The sequence below is a fragment of the Falco peregrinus genome, chromosome 2 (assembly GCF_023634155.1).
Source record: "Falco peregrinus isolate bFalPer1 chromosome 2, bFalPer1.pri, whole genome shotgun sequence".
NCBI lineage: Eukaryota > Metazoa > Chordata > Aves > Falconiformes > Falconidae > Falco > Falco peregrinus.
Genome location: NC_073722.1, coordinates 40637752 through 40655501, shown reverse-complemented (window position 1 = coordinate 40655501; position 17750 = coordinate 40637752). Strand labels below are relative to the sequence as shown.

The window sequence follows — 17750 nt, the reverse complement described above, 5'->3', positions numbered from 1 at the left end:
AAGGCTCAATTAATCTGTTACTGTCAGCAAGTTAATTATTTTAACTGCTGTACCAGAAATGCGTACTTAGAGCTGGCTAGATAAACTCATTTAAAATAAAAAGCATATTGGCAACTGCAGCTCTGCTTGGCCTCCACTCCCTTTCCTTAATTTGATGCTGTCCATTGGAATTGCAAACTTTCAGGATACAAGCGGATGCAGAGCTGTTCGCTGGGTGCTTTGCACGTAGCTGGCCGGAGATAAGCAAACTGCCATACAATGAAAGAGAGATCAATGCAATTGCGCACAGGTTCAGTTGTTTGCCTGATGCTTTTGTAAGTAACATCAATATGTTTTCAGCCTGTTGGGTTTGAGATCTATGCCAAAAGCATTGAACTTCTCAGTTGGGAAAGGTCTGCCAGAAATCCTGGGAAATAAGGAAACACCAGTATTTCCATTTAAACAAGGGTGGTGGTGACTGGGGGTGGGGAAAGACAAACCAGACTAGAAGGTCCCAAGGTCACACAGACAGCATTTGAGAGCAGGAAATTGAATCAGGATATGTCCTGTTCCAGACAAGGTCCCCCAACCTCTCCAGCACCTCCCAGAAGCACAGACCTAGTAGCCCCAAGGTGTAAACAGCCAGCTTAAGTGTGAAAAGGTCTTGAGCTTTGAACCATTCAACCCATTAGCTAGAAGAACACACCATCTTGATCAAGCCAGTGCTTTCTAGGAAGACAGGATGGTGATCCCCAATTAACCTTGATGCACCCCGCGATATTGTAGTGAATGTGTACTACTACAGCATTTGTTGGCCTTGTCTACACCAAAGAACCTGTAAGTACCCTTGAGCTTTAACCTTGGTGGCTGAAAGTGCCAAAAGCTATGAAAACACATCCCAAAGGACCTCAAGACAGTCTGACCTTACAAGCACTCCAGCTCCCAGATAGTTTTGTTCCCATACTGCAATAAAGCTCACAAAACTACAGCTTCCTCTTGGTTACATTAGTCCATCTACACCTGCTTCAACCACCCTGCAGTGTAACTGTTAGTCCCATCAGGAGTTTGCTGGGAAGTCAACCCAGACCTTTGCAGTGGGGCATCAGCTGCAGACTTGCAAGAGCCCTTCACAAGGATGGCTTTAACCAGAAACAGCATCCCTTAACTCTCCAAATAGTAGCTAAACCAGTAAAGCTGGAGGGAGGAATCTGTGGAGTAATACACACATCGCAGCTGTAGCTCTAGCAAAAGGTGTACGGGAGCTAACACAATCTGCAGTGTTCTCCTCCCAGTCAGGCTAGAGGCCATTCCCCAGTATGAGATGAGGGCACAGCCGACTAATCCACCCCTCACATACACTGTTATTATAAACCATCTTGACAACTGCTGAGATCTCAGGCCTTTTCACATCCGCTGGTGTTTTAAAAATAATACGTTATCATTAACCCTAGAAGGAGACCAAGAAAAAGCAAACTTGGGAGAACCCTCTGAAGCACCAGAGCAAACAAGAATGCAATACTCACCATTTTAGGAGGAGCCAGGACTAATATCACAAATCTCACTTCACAGGAGTTTTCACCCCAATTCTGAGGCCTCTCCAGGCGGCTAATGCAAACATGACGTCGCTGAAGGGACTTTATAGTGCAACTGTCAAGGAAGATGGCATTGTTATGCATAGCACTACAACACATGACATGCTCTTGCCTGGTGTGCAAGGTTTATAAACACACATTTAAACTTTGAGAAACACAAAATCTTATTGGTTGTGCAAGGGTCACTTCTGAAGGAACTTAAAGTCACTGTTTAAGACTGTTAGCCCAGTTCAGCTAACTTCTGTAGAATTCAACATCCATGTTTTTATAGGCAATAACTTTCAAGATTAAGGTGTATTCTCCCTCTTCCTCCACCTGCTTTTTAACAGCCAAGAGAGCAAGAGTGCAACATACCCAGTACTTGCAGTGCTGCAGAAGTTTCTACAAACAAGCCCTCTTAGAAAAAAACCCACCACCACTTATGTTAGTGGAAAGCAGTTTACACTTCATTTCATTTCACCCGATCTCCCAAATTGCTTTTTGAAACATTAAGGCAAAGTGCCAAACCAACATTTCCACTTTTGCCTTGGGCAGATCTGTTTGATTGGCTTCCCCTGTTTGCTCTCAGCTGTTATTTTTCCCTTTCCTGGTACAGGTGTGTAATAGAAACCAAGCTGACCTCCTTGCTCAAGATCTACAGAGACTGTAGCAGGCAGGATTACTGCTCAGAGGGAAATCCTTGGCTGCAATCCAGCCAGCCCTGCTGGGCACACGATGGCTGTTTGACTCCCAAAACAAAGACTAGCAACAAGTTGTTTGAAATAAAGAGATCATCTTTGGAGGCCATGAAAGACCAGGTTTGTCTCCACCCTGGGATATTGAAACAGAGCTGTGATCTGGGTAGTCATCATTTTTCCTGCTGGGAAACTCTGAAAAAGGAGCAAAGTGGCTTGGTGCAGCTGCAGCTGGAGGCCAACACCAGCCTGGACTGCAGCTATCCTGTTCCCATTAACGCTACCTACTACTTCTCAATACTTCTAAAAAGCACTGGTGAAATACATACACAGGGTTTACATATCGACACTGAAAGAGGTACGGAAGTATGTTTTCCTACCTTGGAGTGATTCCTCCCCTCCCTGGCCTTTTTTCTCGTTCAAAGTCACTTTGACTGCTTGCTCCCTTTTATTCATCTAGCCCATGCTTACAGTCCTCTGTGATAAAAAGATTCATCTCTCCTTTAACTTCTCTTCCATAATCCTAGCCCATTTCTTTTCTTTTAACATGTATTCTCACACCCACACACCCTAAAGGTTTTTCCAGTAATGACTCCTGAAGATCTCTGGCTGGAGATGTACTAGTCAGGCACACATTATATTATGATCTTATAACTTGCAAAAAAACAAAAAAAAAAAATCACACCACCAAGTATTTTCTTACTGAGTTTGACTTCCTGATCACAGATTGGAAGCAGTCTACTTACACAAATTAATTCAGACAAAGGCACTTGTCTGAGTGCAACCAAACAGCTTAATTAGAACAATATAGGTTATGAGTCAGATGACAGTATTTAATTTATTTCCGAACTCCCCTCCACCACAGCCCCTTGTCCTTTTTCTACTCAAATCAGCTTTGAAAGAAAGATCAAGGCAGGTCCTAAGGTTAGCAATAAATCCCTTCTAAAGTAATTGAAAATAGAGTGCAAGCTATCTTCTCAATTAAACCCATAGTCTGGATCCGCAACAATTCTTGTCCTTTGCTCCCAAGGGATCAAAGTAGCAGAGACAACACTGATTTTCACAAGCAAATCAACGACCTCGTAGCAATCCTGCTGTGTCTGGACAGCATACAAGCCTCCTTATGTTAACAGTTCAACAAGCCAATAAGGAAGCTATGTGAACTCTGGGCTTTAGATTAATGGAAGAACCTTCAAGTGGTCCCACACTTTCAGCGCTCTCACCTTCATCCACCTGAAATGGTCACCAACAGCAAATGGCTGTTCTCAGCATTTTCATATCTCAGCAATTGAGCTCAGATTAGTTTGTTTGGAAAAAGGCGGCCTTCTGGGCATTTTGAACACCATTTCTATCTCAGAGATGGCAGAAGCAGATATCAGGTACCTATTGCTCACAGAGCCATACTAACACTTTCCAGACATCCTCCCTTTCCTACTGTACCCATCAGGCAGCACCCGACCTAGCAAAAAACTGGTGAAGTACAGAGTACGGCCAGAACAGACTTACTACAGGACAAGGGCTGATCACACCAGCACACGCCGCAGTGCCCCAAGTAGGGCAGCATACTAAGGCACACACGTGAATAGAAGTTTGTGTGTGTTGTGGAGGTACAAGTTACCAGCCATGCCTTAGCAGTGCTGCTCAGCAGCATCTGCTTGCCTGCTCCCACCCTGTTTGAGTGAACCCAAGAACTGAAACCTCACAAGAAACAGAATTTCAGCTTGCTGCTACCCAAGGCAGGAAAGCCAGTGTGCAAAAGCCCAGCTCCCCTAGCTACAATATGCAAATTCATGTGGCAATAGAGCAAGTTATTTGGAAAAGAGCTATTATATACTGCAATAATTGAGCAAGCCACATGTTTCTTCTGTAGCTGGCTTTCTCCCTGAACTGACAGGGTTATGTTTCAGCTCCAGTAGCTCACCTCTAAGGCCTGCTTTCCAGAGATGACAGTCCTGCCAACAGTACCAGTCCATAGGCTACAACATCACTTTAGCTCAAGAGCTTCTTGGCTATGTAGAGGAAAACTTGACTCTGAAAGGCTGCTCTTTAATATTGGATCGCTTTCACATGCAAGTTAGTTTTCTGGGCAGCCATGCCAAACCTTGTGTTCCTCTAAATCAGGAGCCCGCCGTTTTCCTTAAATTGAGGGACTGGGGAACTGTGCAACAAAATGATCTCGAAGTTTGGGCAGTACTGGAAGGTTTAGCAACACTGAGCACACTTACAAGACACCAAGAAGCCTGGTGTCATCATTACCCATTTTTATGTGGAATGGTTTTATTCACAATGCTGGAATTTGCAACTTCTCACACCTATGAGAACATTTATTCCAACTCTTCCATAAAGAGCTCTATTGACACAGACATGTGCATCTGAATCCCAGTATATCCCAGTATCACACCAGTAAAACAGCGTGGACCACTGAGTAATTTCCAGTCTAGTTTAAGTCAATGTATGGATACAATTTAAATCAATAACACCTTCACAAATCAGGCTGAGTCAGTTTAGTGAGGGTAAACCAGAGAAAAACCAGATTTAAACAGGCACCACAGAGAATGTCTGATGTACCTGAGCGTTCCTGCATGGAGAGGAGAAACAGTGCTTTTGTGCAAAATGCAGCCTCATCTGCACTGAGCCTGCTCTTGCTCAGCTACATCCATTTATTTGGGGGAAAAGGTACTTTCAGTCCAAGGCCAACTCACTTCTGCCCATGCACCACTCAGCATCTCAAGCTTTTCTTCAAATTTAAGCCATTATTTAGCAGACTCAGATCCTACTCGCTAATGCAGCACTTACATCTCCCACTTTTACTTTAATTCCAGAATCCAGATACAAATATAATACAAACCAAAACTGCAGCCCCTACTAGACTTGTGCAAATATTTGTAAAGGACAAAAAAGTTATTTGGTTCACATGGATAAATTCCAAGTTGTGCAAGACTGCAGGTAAAACTCAACCAAGAGGAGAGTCACTTTCAAACTGAAGCAACTTCTTTTCAAGTAGCACTTAAATTCCCACTACGAAAAAAAAAATAGTAATTCTGAAGGGTGAATAGCCAAAGCCCCCCAAAACCCCAAGAACTAGCAAGGCATTTTCAGCTGACTAAATCAAGTCAGGTTTGGCCAAAGGCAAGCTGCCTTTTGGTTTGGGTTTAGCTAAATTTGATTCTCCTTTGGTTTGGCCAGAAAGTGGGGAAAAAAAAAAAAAAAAAAATCTATTTTCACCCAGTATTAGTCACACAAGAAAATGCTGGGCTATGATTTAATGAGATGCCAGGTTGTGTTCTCAGCAATTTTATCTTGATCCTCCAATAACTGAGCTCATGAAAAGGGCATTTAAATTACAGTACACATTCCTGCTTCGCTGTCCTCCTCTTTCCACACTGTGTATCTAGCAGCACTGAGCATGGCACTCTGATGGTGAGAACTGGCAATGCTCCACCGAAATCACTGATACACCAAGTCACACACGCTGCAGGTCTGCCCCACACCCAAGATGTTATCAAGAGTAATAGCACATTTCTCAACTGAATCATAAAAAGGGTCAAACTATGGAGACCCAAGAGAAACAGAAATCCTCTTTAAACGCAGCAAGAAAGGAAGTTAATTCAGAAACAAATTATTCCCTGCAGTAAGAAAAAGTGCCCAGCAGAGGTAATCAGCTAGCCAGCCTTTTCCTGTCCCAATGCAGAACAACAATGACACTTCTTGTTCTCATCCACTGCAAATAAATCTTCCTCCACAGAGCAGCTCCAGGCACAAGCTTCCAGAAACCAGAATTTGCAAGTGAGGAATGAAGCTGTGACCAGCAAGCCAGCTCACCCGCAGCTTGGCACAGGGCTGTTTTAGCAACAAGGTCACTCCAAGCTGGATATAATTTTCAACTTGTAAACGCACTTTGCTGGCCTCCAAAAAGACCCATCCTCTCTAGGGAAAAGTATTATCTACAAGTCAATGCTTAAGGAGACATCTCTTCCCTGCATGCATGCTGCAGGCACTGAAACAAGTCATCCTTCTCTACAACAGACCCCCTTCAGGACCCAAATTCCTAATGAAGGGTTTGAATTTGAGGACTTTTTCATAAGAGCACCTGCAAGAGCTTCAGCTCTCCAGCGTAACTTCAGACAGCCCAACAAGGGTGACCAGGAACTTAAAATTAGTCAGTTCTTTGAACCCAGAGAACACTTGAGAGATTAGGACTGTAAATTTTAGAAAAGATGCTCTGGTTTATAAGACTCCAAATCTTGTAGTCATTTCTTTAGAAGACAGTATTTGTTTTAAACAGTTAAACTACATAATTTCCCATAGCATCTCATTTTGCTCTTTGAAAGAAGGGGTAATATTCTGAAGAATACACTGCAACTGAAGCATCTCCATTTGAAATCTTTTCAACAGCTAAATCTGAAGCAACGTGGCTTTTCTACAGACCTCTGGGTCTGGACAATACTTTCAACACATGAAATAGGCTTAGCATTACTTTTGTCAAGAGATCCATTAGTAACATGTTTCACACAACCACCAGTTATACATTAGATCTGAGAAGTTACTACACTTAAAGCTTACTCTATTTGAACAGCAGTCTCGTTCGATATCCCAAATAACCTCATAACACCCGGTTTTGAAAGGCTACCTAGGTTTTTCCCACCTGAACTCCTCCACAGGAATCACTGCAATGACACACTATATCAGAGTAAGCAATTTTATAGCAACACAGAGCCTACAAACCACTAAACTGCTCTTTGCTTGCAGAAAGGCTTTTTTCTATGCTTTGCCTGTTAAAACAGCTTTAGCAAATCAGTTCAATGCACTGAAATTAAGCCCTTCACTAATCCATGTGCCTTATGAACGCAGCCAAAAAAAAAAAAAGGCTCTTCAACTAGTCAATCCAGACTATGAAGCAGCTTGCCTCATGTTTTTCTGAGGTTTCAGCTTTGGAAAAAAGCAATTATATCTGTTTCCTGGCAAGAAGAATCTAGCCTGGAAGTTGTGATGCCTGGGGAATTCCACTCGGCTCAGGAAGCATTTGTTCAATAACCCACACAGCTGGTGTTTCTCCTATGGGGAGATCAAGGAGACAGATCCACCAGCAGTCAGTTAACAGTCACTTCAAAATCCTTAACATTAGGTATCCTACAGTTCGGTGTGTGTGTAATTAAAAATAAGCATTTACATCTCCATTTGTCAGACAGTGAAAGAAGCAACTGGGTGTGATAGGTCTTGGCTTGTGACAAGAGCCAGTTCTCCATATGTATCTCCATTGGATAAGGGGGAGGCCTTCCTTGGGCTTTTTGAGCCACAGAACCATGCAACACCAAACCCAGTAGCTCTCACAGGTGCTTCTTCCCCACCTTTCCTGATCCAGACATACAAAGCACCCAGTTTACCCCCTCCAGGCTCTGGATCATTGTAGGTCTGGGTGATTTGTGAGGAACTCTTCAGCACCCTCCTGGCAGTACATCTACCTGCTGCAGTCATTGCAGGTTGGAGGGTACCAGAGCACCTCCCTAAGCTCCTTCTAACAGGAGAACTTCCTCAGGCTGAATAATCAAGTAAGCCTGAGGGTAACAGTTCAGCACTCCACACTCTGGGACAGATCTGGCTACCCCTCATCACAAATTCTCCAATGAAACAGTCAAGCAGCAGCTTCACATGCCAGTTTGCATCTTGCTGTTCTAGCAAATGCTACGAATAGAAAAAAGAAAGTTGTGTCCATGGCTTCCAAGGTATGAGATCACGTCCTTGACCAATGAAACTAATCTGTAACTTTGAAGATTTGCTTTCTAGTTAGAAGAAAACATCATGTACACCAATACCTAGCAATTTTCATCCTTTTAGAACTAAGATGGTTAAGGCACACAAAAACCAGCAGCACCAATCTAAAATTTTGCAAAGACTAAATGCAAGGATAAAGAACCAGCAGATATCTTAAAGGTTATGCCCACTCACATGGAAAAAAAAAAATCATCATCAACAAATTCCTTTTACTTCAGAGTTTTCAAAGTTGTTTTGCAATCTGACTTCAAGAAAAATGTGAGACCTAAAAATATGGTTCATAATCTGTTGCACAATAGCTATAGCAGAAATACAGTGCAGTAATTAGATAATTATAGTTAATAACTCATCATTGCTTTCCCACCACTTTCTTCTCCCTCTTCAGAGTAACAAAAGGAAGAAACAAGGAAAGTTTTGCACAAGACACCTTCAGGCTGTAAGCTTATTTTTCAAATCATGTCTTGTCATGGAAGCTAGTATTACTCACATGGATGCATTTAAAGTTTTGGCACACTTTCTACAGAAAGGCTGAACCTACCCTTTTCAGTTTCATGTATATAATAACAGCATTTGTATCATGACCTGTAGAAATGCTTTGTTATTAAGTCAACGCTCTCCAAAGCCCTCCACAAAGCAAAGTCACATGCCACAGTAGAAACTTCCACCCTCTACCTTTCTTAGAGTAGAATGTACATATCCTTTGTTGCCACTATGCTCCCTATGGCATCCAAAGAGGAGAAAACTGCTCAAAAGTCCTCTTGGTTGATCAGTAGAGAAAGACTATTTTACTGTATAGTCATTTTCTTTGTGCAAGATGCTCTGTACATGCTGGCGTAAGAATAGAGTTGGCAGTAGCACACGCAGCACAGACATTATCCAGTGCAGTTATTTCACAGAACAGAGCCCCGATATGCAATAATCTCTTTGTTGTTTGTTGGTGACTTGTTTTGTTTAAATTATCTATTTCCAAGGCAGAACACACTACATTTTTTCCAGCTATAAGCAAAGACTACAACTGCTAGTAGATGGAGAGCTACGGTGACAGTTGTCCTAGCAAACTGGCTGTAAAGGCTAAAATATGTGCATGCACTCTCCAAGACTTTAGGCACCTATCCAACATACCCTAGTAATTTCTCTAGGAATTAAAATTTTTCTTGAAAAACTTGACAGAGTTGCATAAAGAAACAGACAGAAGTCAAATCTCATCTCAGTCTTTGGTTGGCTCAGCAGCGCAGGTTCTGGCCTTCCTCTGCAGAGGGACAGTTTGGCTCACCCAATACGCTTGACTGTGAGACAATTTCAAAACCCAGTTTTGATCAAGTGGAAGCTGGGGTGAAGCCACTATGTCTCATAAATCCCAGGTGACAGAGTTCTTGCTGTCTTAAGGCTTTGCTCCAGTGTTTAAGTGTTGACAATTAATCAGCATCTGAATTAACTGCCAAAGAAATTAGCGTCTAAATACTGTCCGAACTTCTGACTTCAATTTTCAGTTACAAAGTTTAGATGTTTTCATCAAAGGACTTAAGAAGTCTTTTGGTACAAGTTCCCAGACTTTGGCAGGCAAAGCAGTCCATGAACTGGTTTGCTCGTCCCTTTCAGAAGTTCCCCTCATTAGCATTTCTCAGTAATTAGCACTTTTTGGCTCAGATTTTTTTCAGCATTCTTAGCTTGTTGACACTCAGATTTCTATAGCATCCAAGGGCTTAACGCCCTGTAGAGACTGTGGTCACCTCTGCCCAGGCTACTGCTTGTCCATTTGCAAAGAGGAACAGCCCAACACTCAGACTGAGATCCCACAGGCCAGGATGGACGGAGAGAGCATCACCATCGTAACTTAGGAGGGCACATCCCAAACTACTATTCTTCCCAGAAGCAGGAAAAGTTACAAGTTTTGAGCAGCCAGCAGATTCTGCTACTCTAACACAGATACTTACATGATACAGAGCCAGGACTGCTGATACTGCACCCCTGTGACTGTTGCTGTGACCCCTTGAATTGTATCTGATAAGAGGTGAACTAGGAAAAGAAGGGAGGGAAACGTTACAGGCTGTCCATGTTTGGTTCACAACTGCAAACAACATTCCCTTTTGAATGGAAGCTAAGTACTAATACCAAGCAAACTTATTTATCTGCACAGTGGATTGATGCAAGGGTGAGAGGTGACAGAGAAAGATGGAAACATTTGTCCTGATGCTTTTGAATGCTGTTCTAAGGCTATTTACAACTTTGAAAAGCAGCTGGTTTTTCCTCCCAACATCAACTTTACTGCAATACCAGGCTATTAGATTAGCATTACTCAAACTCACAGACAGGACTAAAAGAGGCATCTTCTGAATCCCCTGCCCTCTCACCCCCTCTTCCCAATTAGTGTTCTCATTTTATGGCACTGCTTAACTTTTCTTTATTGACAGAAAGCCTAAATTAAAGAGATTATAAATACAAAGCTCTAAGACAGGTAGCAAGAAGTAACCAAAGCATGAACATGCTTACTACATGCTCAGGACTTGACATATCTGTTAAACAAATTCACTCAGGCTGTGACAGTTACATTTGAGGTGCGATGTACATGTTTGTATATTCATTCCTGTTGACTCTGAAACATCATGGGTGCCTACAGAGAAACAATGCTTAGTTAAGCTTCTTTACATCTTGGGCTAAGAGGTAGTGTTTTAGACTATGCTATGACATTTGCTGATAGCTTAAGGTGACACGTGAGCCAACGATGTTGGCTAGGGCTGCCCTGATTGAGTTTCTGGAGGAAAACGAAGTGCCTCTCATCCCTTCCAGCAGGCTGGGAGCAACACGAAGGCTCAGCCTTCCCCAACCAATTACTCATCCAAAGCAGGCAAAACTCCCCAGCCTGTGTGAATTCAGGTGGAGAATCACATGGCCAAAGAGCCATTTCTGAAGAGACACCAGCAAGCATCTCTTTCTGAAGAGCGTTGGACACTTGTCTGAGGACAAGCATACCTAACGGGTCCAAACAGACAAGACACTCCAGTGCTGTACACTTCTCACCCCAGAGAACACCACTATGTGTCATATTAATGAAACAGGGGAAAGGCTCTACCAAAACATAAAAACCCTGGAGACATAAGACCCTTCAGTCAGAGTGACACGGAAAAAATAAATCCCCAGTGTCACATGCAACATGCAAGTCCGGGGACCACGCAGTAGTGAGTTCAACACCCCACTAATTGAAAGGATGACAACTTAACAGTAACCCACTGGCAAAAACAACTCAAGAGTTGATTACCATTCCCTTCTCTTGGGGTCCCTGAATCTGTGAATAAAGTGCTCATGATTTTTTCAAAGTTGCAGCTTGGCTCCATGTTCTCAGGATCTTCAGCAAAGTGTTTCAGCATCTCTCGAAGAACATCATCCAAGGAGGTGGCTGTTTCATCAAGGATGATGCTGGCTCTGGCCAAAAACCCATCCAGGTCTCTGTGGGCTCTGACTTCCTCCTCAAAATTCTTTAATTTCAGGTACTGCGTTAAGAAGAGGCAAAAGCATTAGACAGCTATATGCAATACCTAACATCAAAGGCCTAGGATCCATGGAGTTCACAAGCAGTTTTGCTGAGGTTACTGCCACCCAACCAATAATTCCGGAATCACTTTGACCATTCAAGATCATGTTTAGAAGAAAAGAAGGTTTATGCATTGATGCATTAATGCATTGAAGGTTTGCATTTGCAAGGCTTATCCTAACAGAGTGCCCATAGGTGAATGCCTAGGTACCATTTATACCCTGACATAGCAAGCAGAATTAAAAAAAAAAAAAAAAAAAAAAAGCAGCTTATTTTTACCTAGGATAAAGCACATCAGTTAGCCTAAAAGCAAAAATGCTTAAGGTAGCATTTAAAATCCTCTTTAGGTTTAAATAATTCAAGAAGATGGCAGAAATGCAGGAAAAGTTATTTGGAAGAAATGGATTTTGAGCTCAGCAGCACGAAAAATTACCAGTATGCATTTCAGTGCAACCCAAGTCAGTTCTCCAGCTGGAAACCACCTCTTCCCAGTGGTCCCAATCAGGGACCCTGAAGTGGGAGGTGGGGAATGTCATCCAGCCCATCACCTTTTTTGACACTTCTTATTTCTATTGTACCCACTCCCAAGGAAGTTTTCTTCCTTTGTGCGCAACAGTTAGCTTTGACTAAATTAAAAAAAAAAAAAAAGAGAAAGAAAAAGAAAAAGAAAAAATAAGGACAGTAGACAGAGGCTGAAACTGTTACAACTCTCCGCTGGTTCCCTCTGCTGCCCCAGACTTGTTTGCCTTGAGACAGTGGAAACAGCCACACTGTATTACAGAACCTCAACTCCTTTCTGGGTTTGCCAGCTGTGAAGTTTGTTAATTGAGTTTACCAAACTACAAATGCATTGTTCCCATTTCACAGTCCTTGGAAATCCACACACGCAGTTAGCATTCACAGTACTAGTCAAGGAACGGCAGTCCCATCCTCTCCTTCAACAGCTTAAGACTGAGTGAGGAAATGGGAGCTGCACTTTGTTCTGTGGATCTTCCTTCTGACGGGAAATCAGCCAAACTTGAATTCATGATGTTCAGGACCAGATTGTCAAGACATTAAAATCCTCAGTCCCCCATAAGCTCACAGTAAGAATCAAGCTCTTAATTGCTTTTACAAATCTGACACCAAGTTGTCTCCACAACAGGACCTTGGCACATTCTCCCCAAGTTACAGAACCACCCCAAAGCCTGACTCACAGATCCCCTCCTCTCACACATACCCCTTCTAGCTTTTCCATTTATAGCCTAGACACAGGGAAAGAGATGCTAACATCTCACTAATTACTGTAATTATCACAGCAACTATCAAGTTGTCAGTACACATCCATTGCAATTAGCACTGTTTTACTTTGCATCAATCACTCCTTACACAGCATCCTTGAGAGGGAGGATTCTTTGAAGTATTTCAGCTCCCACCCCCAAGGCTTTGTTACCATCTGTTTTTAGAAGAAACAGTGACATAGCTTTGTTACAACTCCACCTCAAAAAGACCATATAACTGCCAGCGGCCAAGTCAGTCTCAAATTCTAACTGCCTAAGAGCAGGTGTTAAAACACCTATCACACCATCTGTAACACTGCTGTTCATGGGGTCATCATATGACCAGCAACCACCTCCCAAAGGTCACTCATTTCAGTTTGTCTGGTACAGTCCAACATCAGATGTAGGTTCAACCAGAAAAGAGGCCAAATGACCTGGGCAGGACTTAACAAGGTGGATGGCAGAGGAGGTCAAGAGCATCAGGAGTGCCACAGTGCTGAGTAGCTTTCAAAAAAAGCAAGAGTGGCTTCGTGTCACCAACTCCTCCCATGCATGAGAGAAGCTACCAGAAGCAGAAAAGTGCAAGAAGAAAGCTGAAGGACAGCAGAAATTAATCAAAGGCATTCGGAAGAGAGCTATTATCTGCCCACATAATCTCAATCAACACTGATCTTCCAGCAAGCTGCACATGACAGCATCATTTGCTTGCTGTGGCACGACAGCACTGTCAGCAGCTTACTGCAAGTCATAAAGATTCAGCTCCAGCTCTGCCACAGGCTTCAGGCAATGCCTTAGGTAAACTTTTTTCCATGCCTCAGTCCTGTCTTATTCCCCTGCTCCCAGTCCTTTATAGAAAACAGGGGCAATAGCCACCCTTATTACCACTCCCATAACACTGGGAAAGATATGCACATTAAACATAGCGAGGCAAATACCTACCATGAAAGGTTTTAAATACATCACTCCCCAAGACAAACCAAAAATCAGATTAGTGGAAGCACTGGTACAGTAGCACCCCAGAGACAGCTCAAACAGAACTGCTCCAGTCAGGACACCTGGCAGTTTCAGGCGACATCAATGGATTGCTCCTTCACAAATATTTTCAGTGAGATAGTCAAGTCACACCAGGATACTTGATACTGGAAACCTGATGCTGGAAACTGCTTAGCAAGAAACCCAAGAAAGCTACTCAACAGCCATGTTAATAGCATTAAGTATCCTTGATTACAAAGCTGCCCATTGATTCGTGGCAAGAACAGAGACTGCTGTGTCAAAGAAGGGGGAACACATTGAAACAGCCTCCCCTGACTTCAGGCAGGCCTCTTGGCCAAAGTCACACACTATCTGTTGCAAAAAAAGAGCTCTCAACACCCATTAAGAAGTCCCAAGATGCAAGCTCTTTCCTAGGGCTGGGCAGCTGCTCTGGAGACCACCTCCAGTTACAGGCACTGCAAGAACCTTCAGATAAGGGTGTCCAAAAAGCACACTGTCCTGAGCAGAGCTCTACCTGAGCTGTTGCCATGGTCACTTGGGCCAATTCCCTCAGAAACACACTGTGATGGTGGCTAAATATTTCAAATTGCATCAAGGGGCTTCTCTTGATTTATGCCTGCCCAGTACCGTGCCAGATAGCAACTTGCCTGAGACACAGGTTAGGAGTGCTGGAAGGCCAAAAGGCCACAAGAACCACAGGCTACCACCAGAGACAGGGACAACCCAGCAGGGAAAACACTCCCAGATAAAGCTTCTGACCCGATCACTTTTCTGCTAGCAATTCCCCCTTCCCAGACACTTGGAACCATCTCCTCTGTGAAGCACAAAGTTTCCACTTGTCCTCCCTGGAGGCAAAACCTGGCAATAGGATCTTTTCTCAAGCCCTGCTAAAGCACGCTAGCTTTCTGCTATTTGTTGCTCAACAGCACACTAAAACACTCAAGCATGAGCTACAGGTCAGAAAAACCAGGAATCCTACAGCTCTGAACAGCAAAAATAGAACAGGAGAGACATGTGTTAGCAGTTTCCAACTGTTTCTTATCAGAGGCAGATCCTGCATTTGGGCTTAGAATTTGCACTTTAAGTGTTTAAATTCTTAGGTTACTTTCAGTCAAGTGTATACAACTGAGTACACTGGCACTAGACAAATTATTGACAATGACATTTCCATTCCAGAGCACAGAATAGCTTATTTTAACTTCTACAACTTAATATCAAACAATGTTTGATGTTATTTGTTGTTGGTGTTTTTTTGGTTGGTCATTTGTTTTTTTTTAACTTGGAGGGAAGATTTCTTCTATTGAAGCTATTGCTCATTTTCCTCCCCCTACTAATTCAGCCTGCTGAAATACCTTTTCAGGATTTGAGCTGTCTTAGAGGCTTTAAGCAAACCAGAGTTAAAGAGTATACTGGGATTCCCTAAAAAGCCCCCAAGGCTTTGGTACACAGATTTTAGAATCCAAGTTACAGCCTTCGACAAAGCCTGCAATATATGATTTACCAAGATCAGCAATGCTCTAAGTTTTCATACAGACAGGCAGCCCCTCCAACCAGCAGACAAGGCAAGAGCCAAGACAACTTAAAGCACCATGAGCCATGCCTCACAGCCCCAAAGACCAAGGCTTCATGCGGTATTAAATATCAACCCATTTCCTCCCTGCATACTTTCTGTGCACTTTCATAGCCAGAGGTTTGTAGTAACACAGCCTGCACAAGGGTTTTGCTGCACTTTCACTTTATCGTTCCTGAGTTACGGTCTTGAAAGCAAGTGTAAACTAAGCCTTGTTTCCTAATCATCCTCCTAGACTGCTGTTTTCCAGGGAATTCGCTCCTGCTGAACCTTGCAAAGGCAGACCTGATTAGCTAGAATAAACAGGAAACCAAATCACAGCAATGTCTATTGGGTGTTTCTGCTTTTGGCTGAAGAGGAGCTCAGCAGCCTGTATCCCTATGGTGTACGCTTGGATCCCTTCACAGGCAGCTGCAGAAGAGAAAGTGATGAATTAAGTTGTCAAGGAATTGTCTGGGACAAAAAGCAGTGGAACAATCAGAATCACAGAGAAATTGTTTGGAGAACAAGCAGCACATGGCTTTTTAGGTTTAAAGACAGACAAAGGCATTCAAGGAAAGACACATTAATATGCCTTCTATTTAGGCCAGTAAAAATCACCTCTCCACCCCCGTAGAGTGTTTCAAGATCCTTTTCTCTGCTTCTGGATGATGAAAAAGTAATTGATCATACAGCATCCCTACTTACCTTCCTTGATGTATGCAGTAACACGCAGCCAGCACTTTCATTTTCAGCTGGAAAGGGGAGAAAAAGTAAAATCAGATCAGAAAAGTGTTAGTATCGCAGGTACCTGACAGGCAGCAGGAACCAAGCAGAGGGTCTCAGAACAAGGTGAATTATCACTCTTGGCAGAGGATGATCTCTAAACTAAAGCAAAGATTCAATTTTTTACAACATTTCCCATTTTGGAAGTGTAAACCAAGTGTAGAAGCAGCTTTTGGCATTATCAGATCAGCTGGGGTTTGCATCTTGCAGCATTTCCACCCCCTCCCCCCCTCAGATTCCCTATGTATTTTTACATGCCACTTCCCACCTCACCCCCTACCTCTCCCCAAAATAAAATAATTAAAAAAACATCTAACTCCTAATCCTTTAGGTAATAATTTAATCCAATGCATTGCTGTTTGATAGATTGAGGCTAAGATTGCATGAGTCATGCTCATTTGGAAACTATTCTTTTCCTCGTTAAAAGAATCAACAATAACACTCAGGCACTTCCAAGGGAGCAGGCTGTGAGAGATCACATACAGTGACTCGAAGATGAGCACATTAATGTCCTGTCAACTCACCACGCTGCCTCCATAAATCTAAGCTTAAAGCAGCAGAGCACTTGGGAAAGAGTATTGCTGTTTAGAGACTATTAAATGCCACTTAAATATGCAGCCAACATACTGGGATGGAGGTACCTGGGAAGTTCCTGGTTCAAACTTCTAAGCACCAACATTATTATTTTCTTAGGGTGTCTATGAAGCAATTTTTGGGGTATAAACCAAAAAAAAAAACAACAACAAAACCAAATAAAACCCTGTTGGTTTTGCCACAAGCCCACTCAATACTGCTTGTATCCAAGGCGGCTTCTCTGTAGGATTACTAGTACCACAGGTACTGTCTGTGCATCCTCTTTAAGTCCTCATCTTCAGACACTCCAGAAAGCCCACTAGACCGAGCTGCTACCAAAATTTTTGCATGAAGCACATGAACAGTTTTCATTCAAATGAGTGTAGCGAGAGCATGGAAAAAACCCACTGAAGACCAAAACTTTTCCAGAGGTCAAGCTGTGGAAAAGTACAGAGATGTAACACAGAGTTACAGCTATTCAGATAAGGTTTTTGCTTCCTTTCCAGATCTGCATTTCCAAATCCTAACCTAGAACTGCTGCAATCCCATTTCACAGGCTGACCACACACAGAGCACCTCCAAGCAGCCCTGCTACTCTCCAAAAAAATAAGCTAAGGATACAATTCACAAGAAAACACCCAAACTCCAAAAAAGCGTATTTTTCTACACAGAAAGCTGCTTTAATCAAAGCCACCCCGACCAAACGGAAATTCAAGTCATGTCCACGGTGGAGTTAAAAGGCTGCAACTCAAACTGGGAACAGAGTTGACAATAGTACTAAAGGATTGCCTTTGCCTCCCACTAAAATGATGGTTCAGAGGCTTTGATTACATCACCTAACTCCTCCCAAAGTTCACTTGGATGCCACACATGTGATCGAAAGCATCACTTAACTAGACAAGTCCGCTGGTGCAACAGTCCCAATTACTACCACTTTTGACATATCTTTTTGAAAACACAAGCTGTTTCATCTAAAAAACGCTATTTATTATTAAAAAGCAAGTACCCAAATAAACCAGAAACATCAAGTGTTTTCCCCAGGCT

General features: G+C 42.8%; 1 protein-coding gene across 9 annotated transcripts in view; it reads right to left on the bottom strand.

Moving 5' to 3' along the window:
* The window catches only part of SLC4A11 (solute carrier family 4 member 11), a 123853-nt gene that overhangs the window by 40889 nt on the left and 65214 nt on the right, over positions 1-17750 (bottom strand). For 8 of the 9 annotated variants that reach the window (XM_055796246.1, XM_027777175.2, XM_055796251.1 and 5 more), the window contains 5 exons: positions 16056-16102; positions 11274-11505; positions 10566-10628; positions 9952-10033; positions 1503-1626 (listed from right to left, as the gene is read on the bottom strand). In XM_055796246.1, the coding sequence (XP_055652221.1) occupies positions 1503-1626; positions 9952-10033; positions 10566-10628; positions 11274-11505; positions 16056-16102 (548 nt within the window). The remainder of the gene's footprint in view (positions 1-1502; positions 1627-9951; positions 10034-10565; positions 10629-11273; positions 11506-16055; positions 16103-17750) is intronic. The other variant, XM_027777174.2, reaches the window with a different exon arrangement.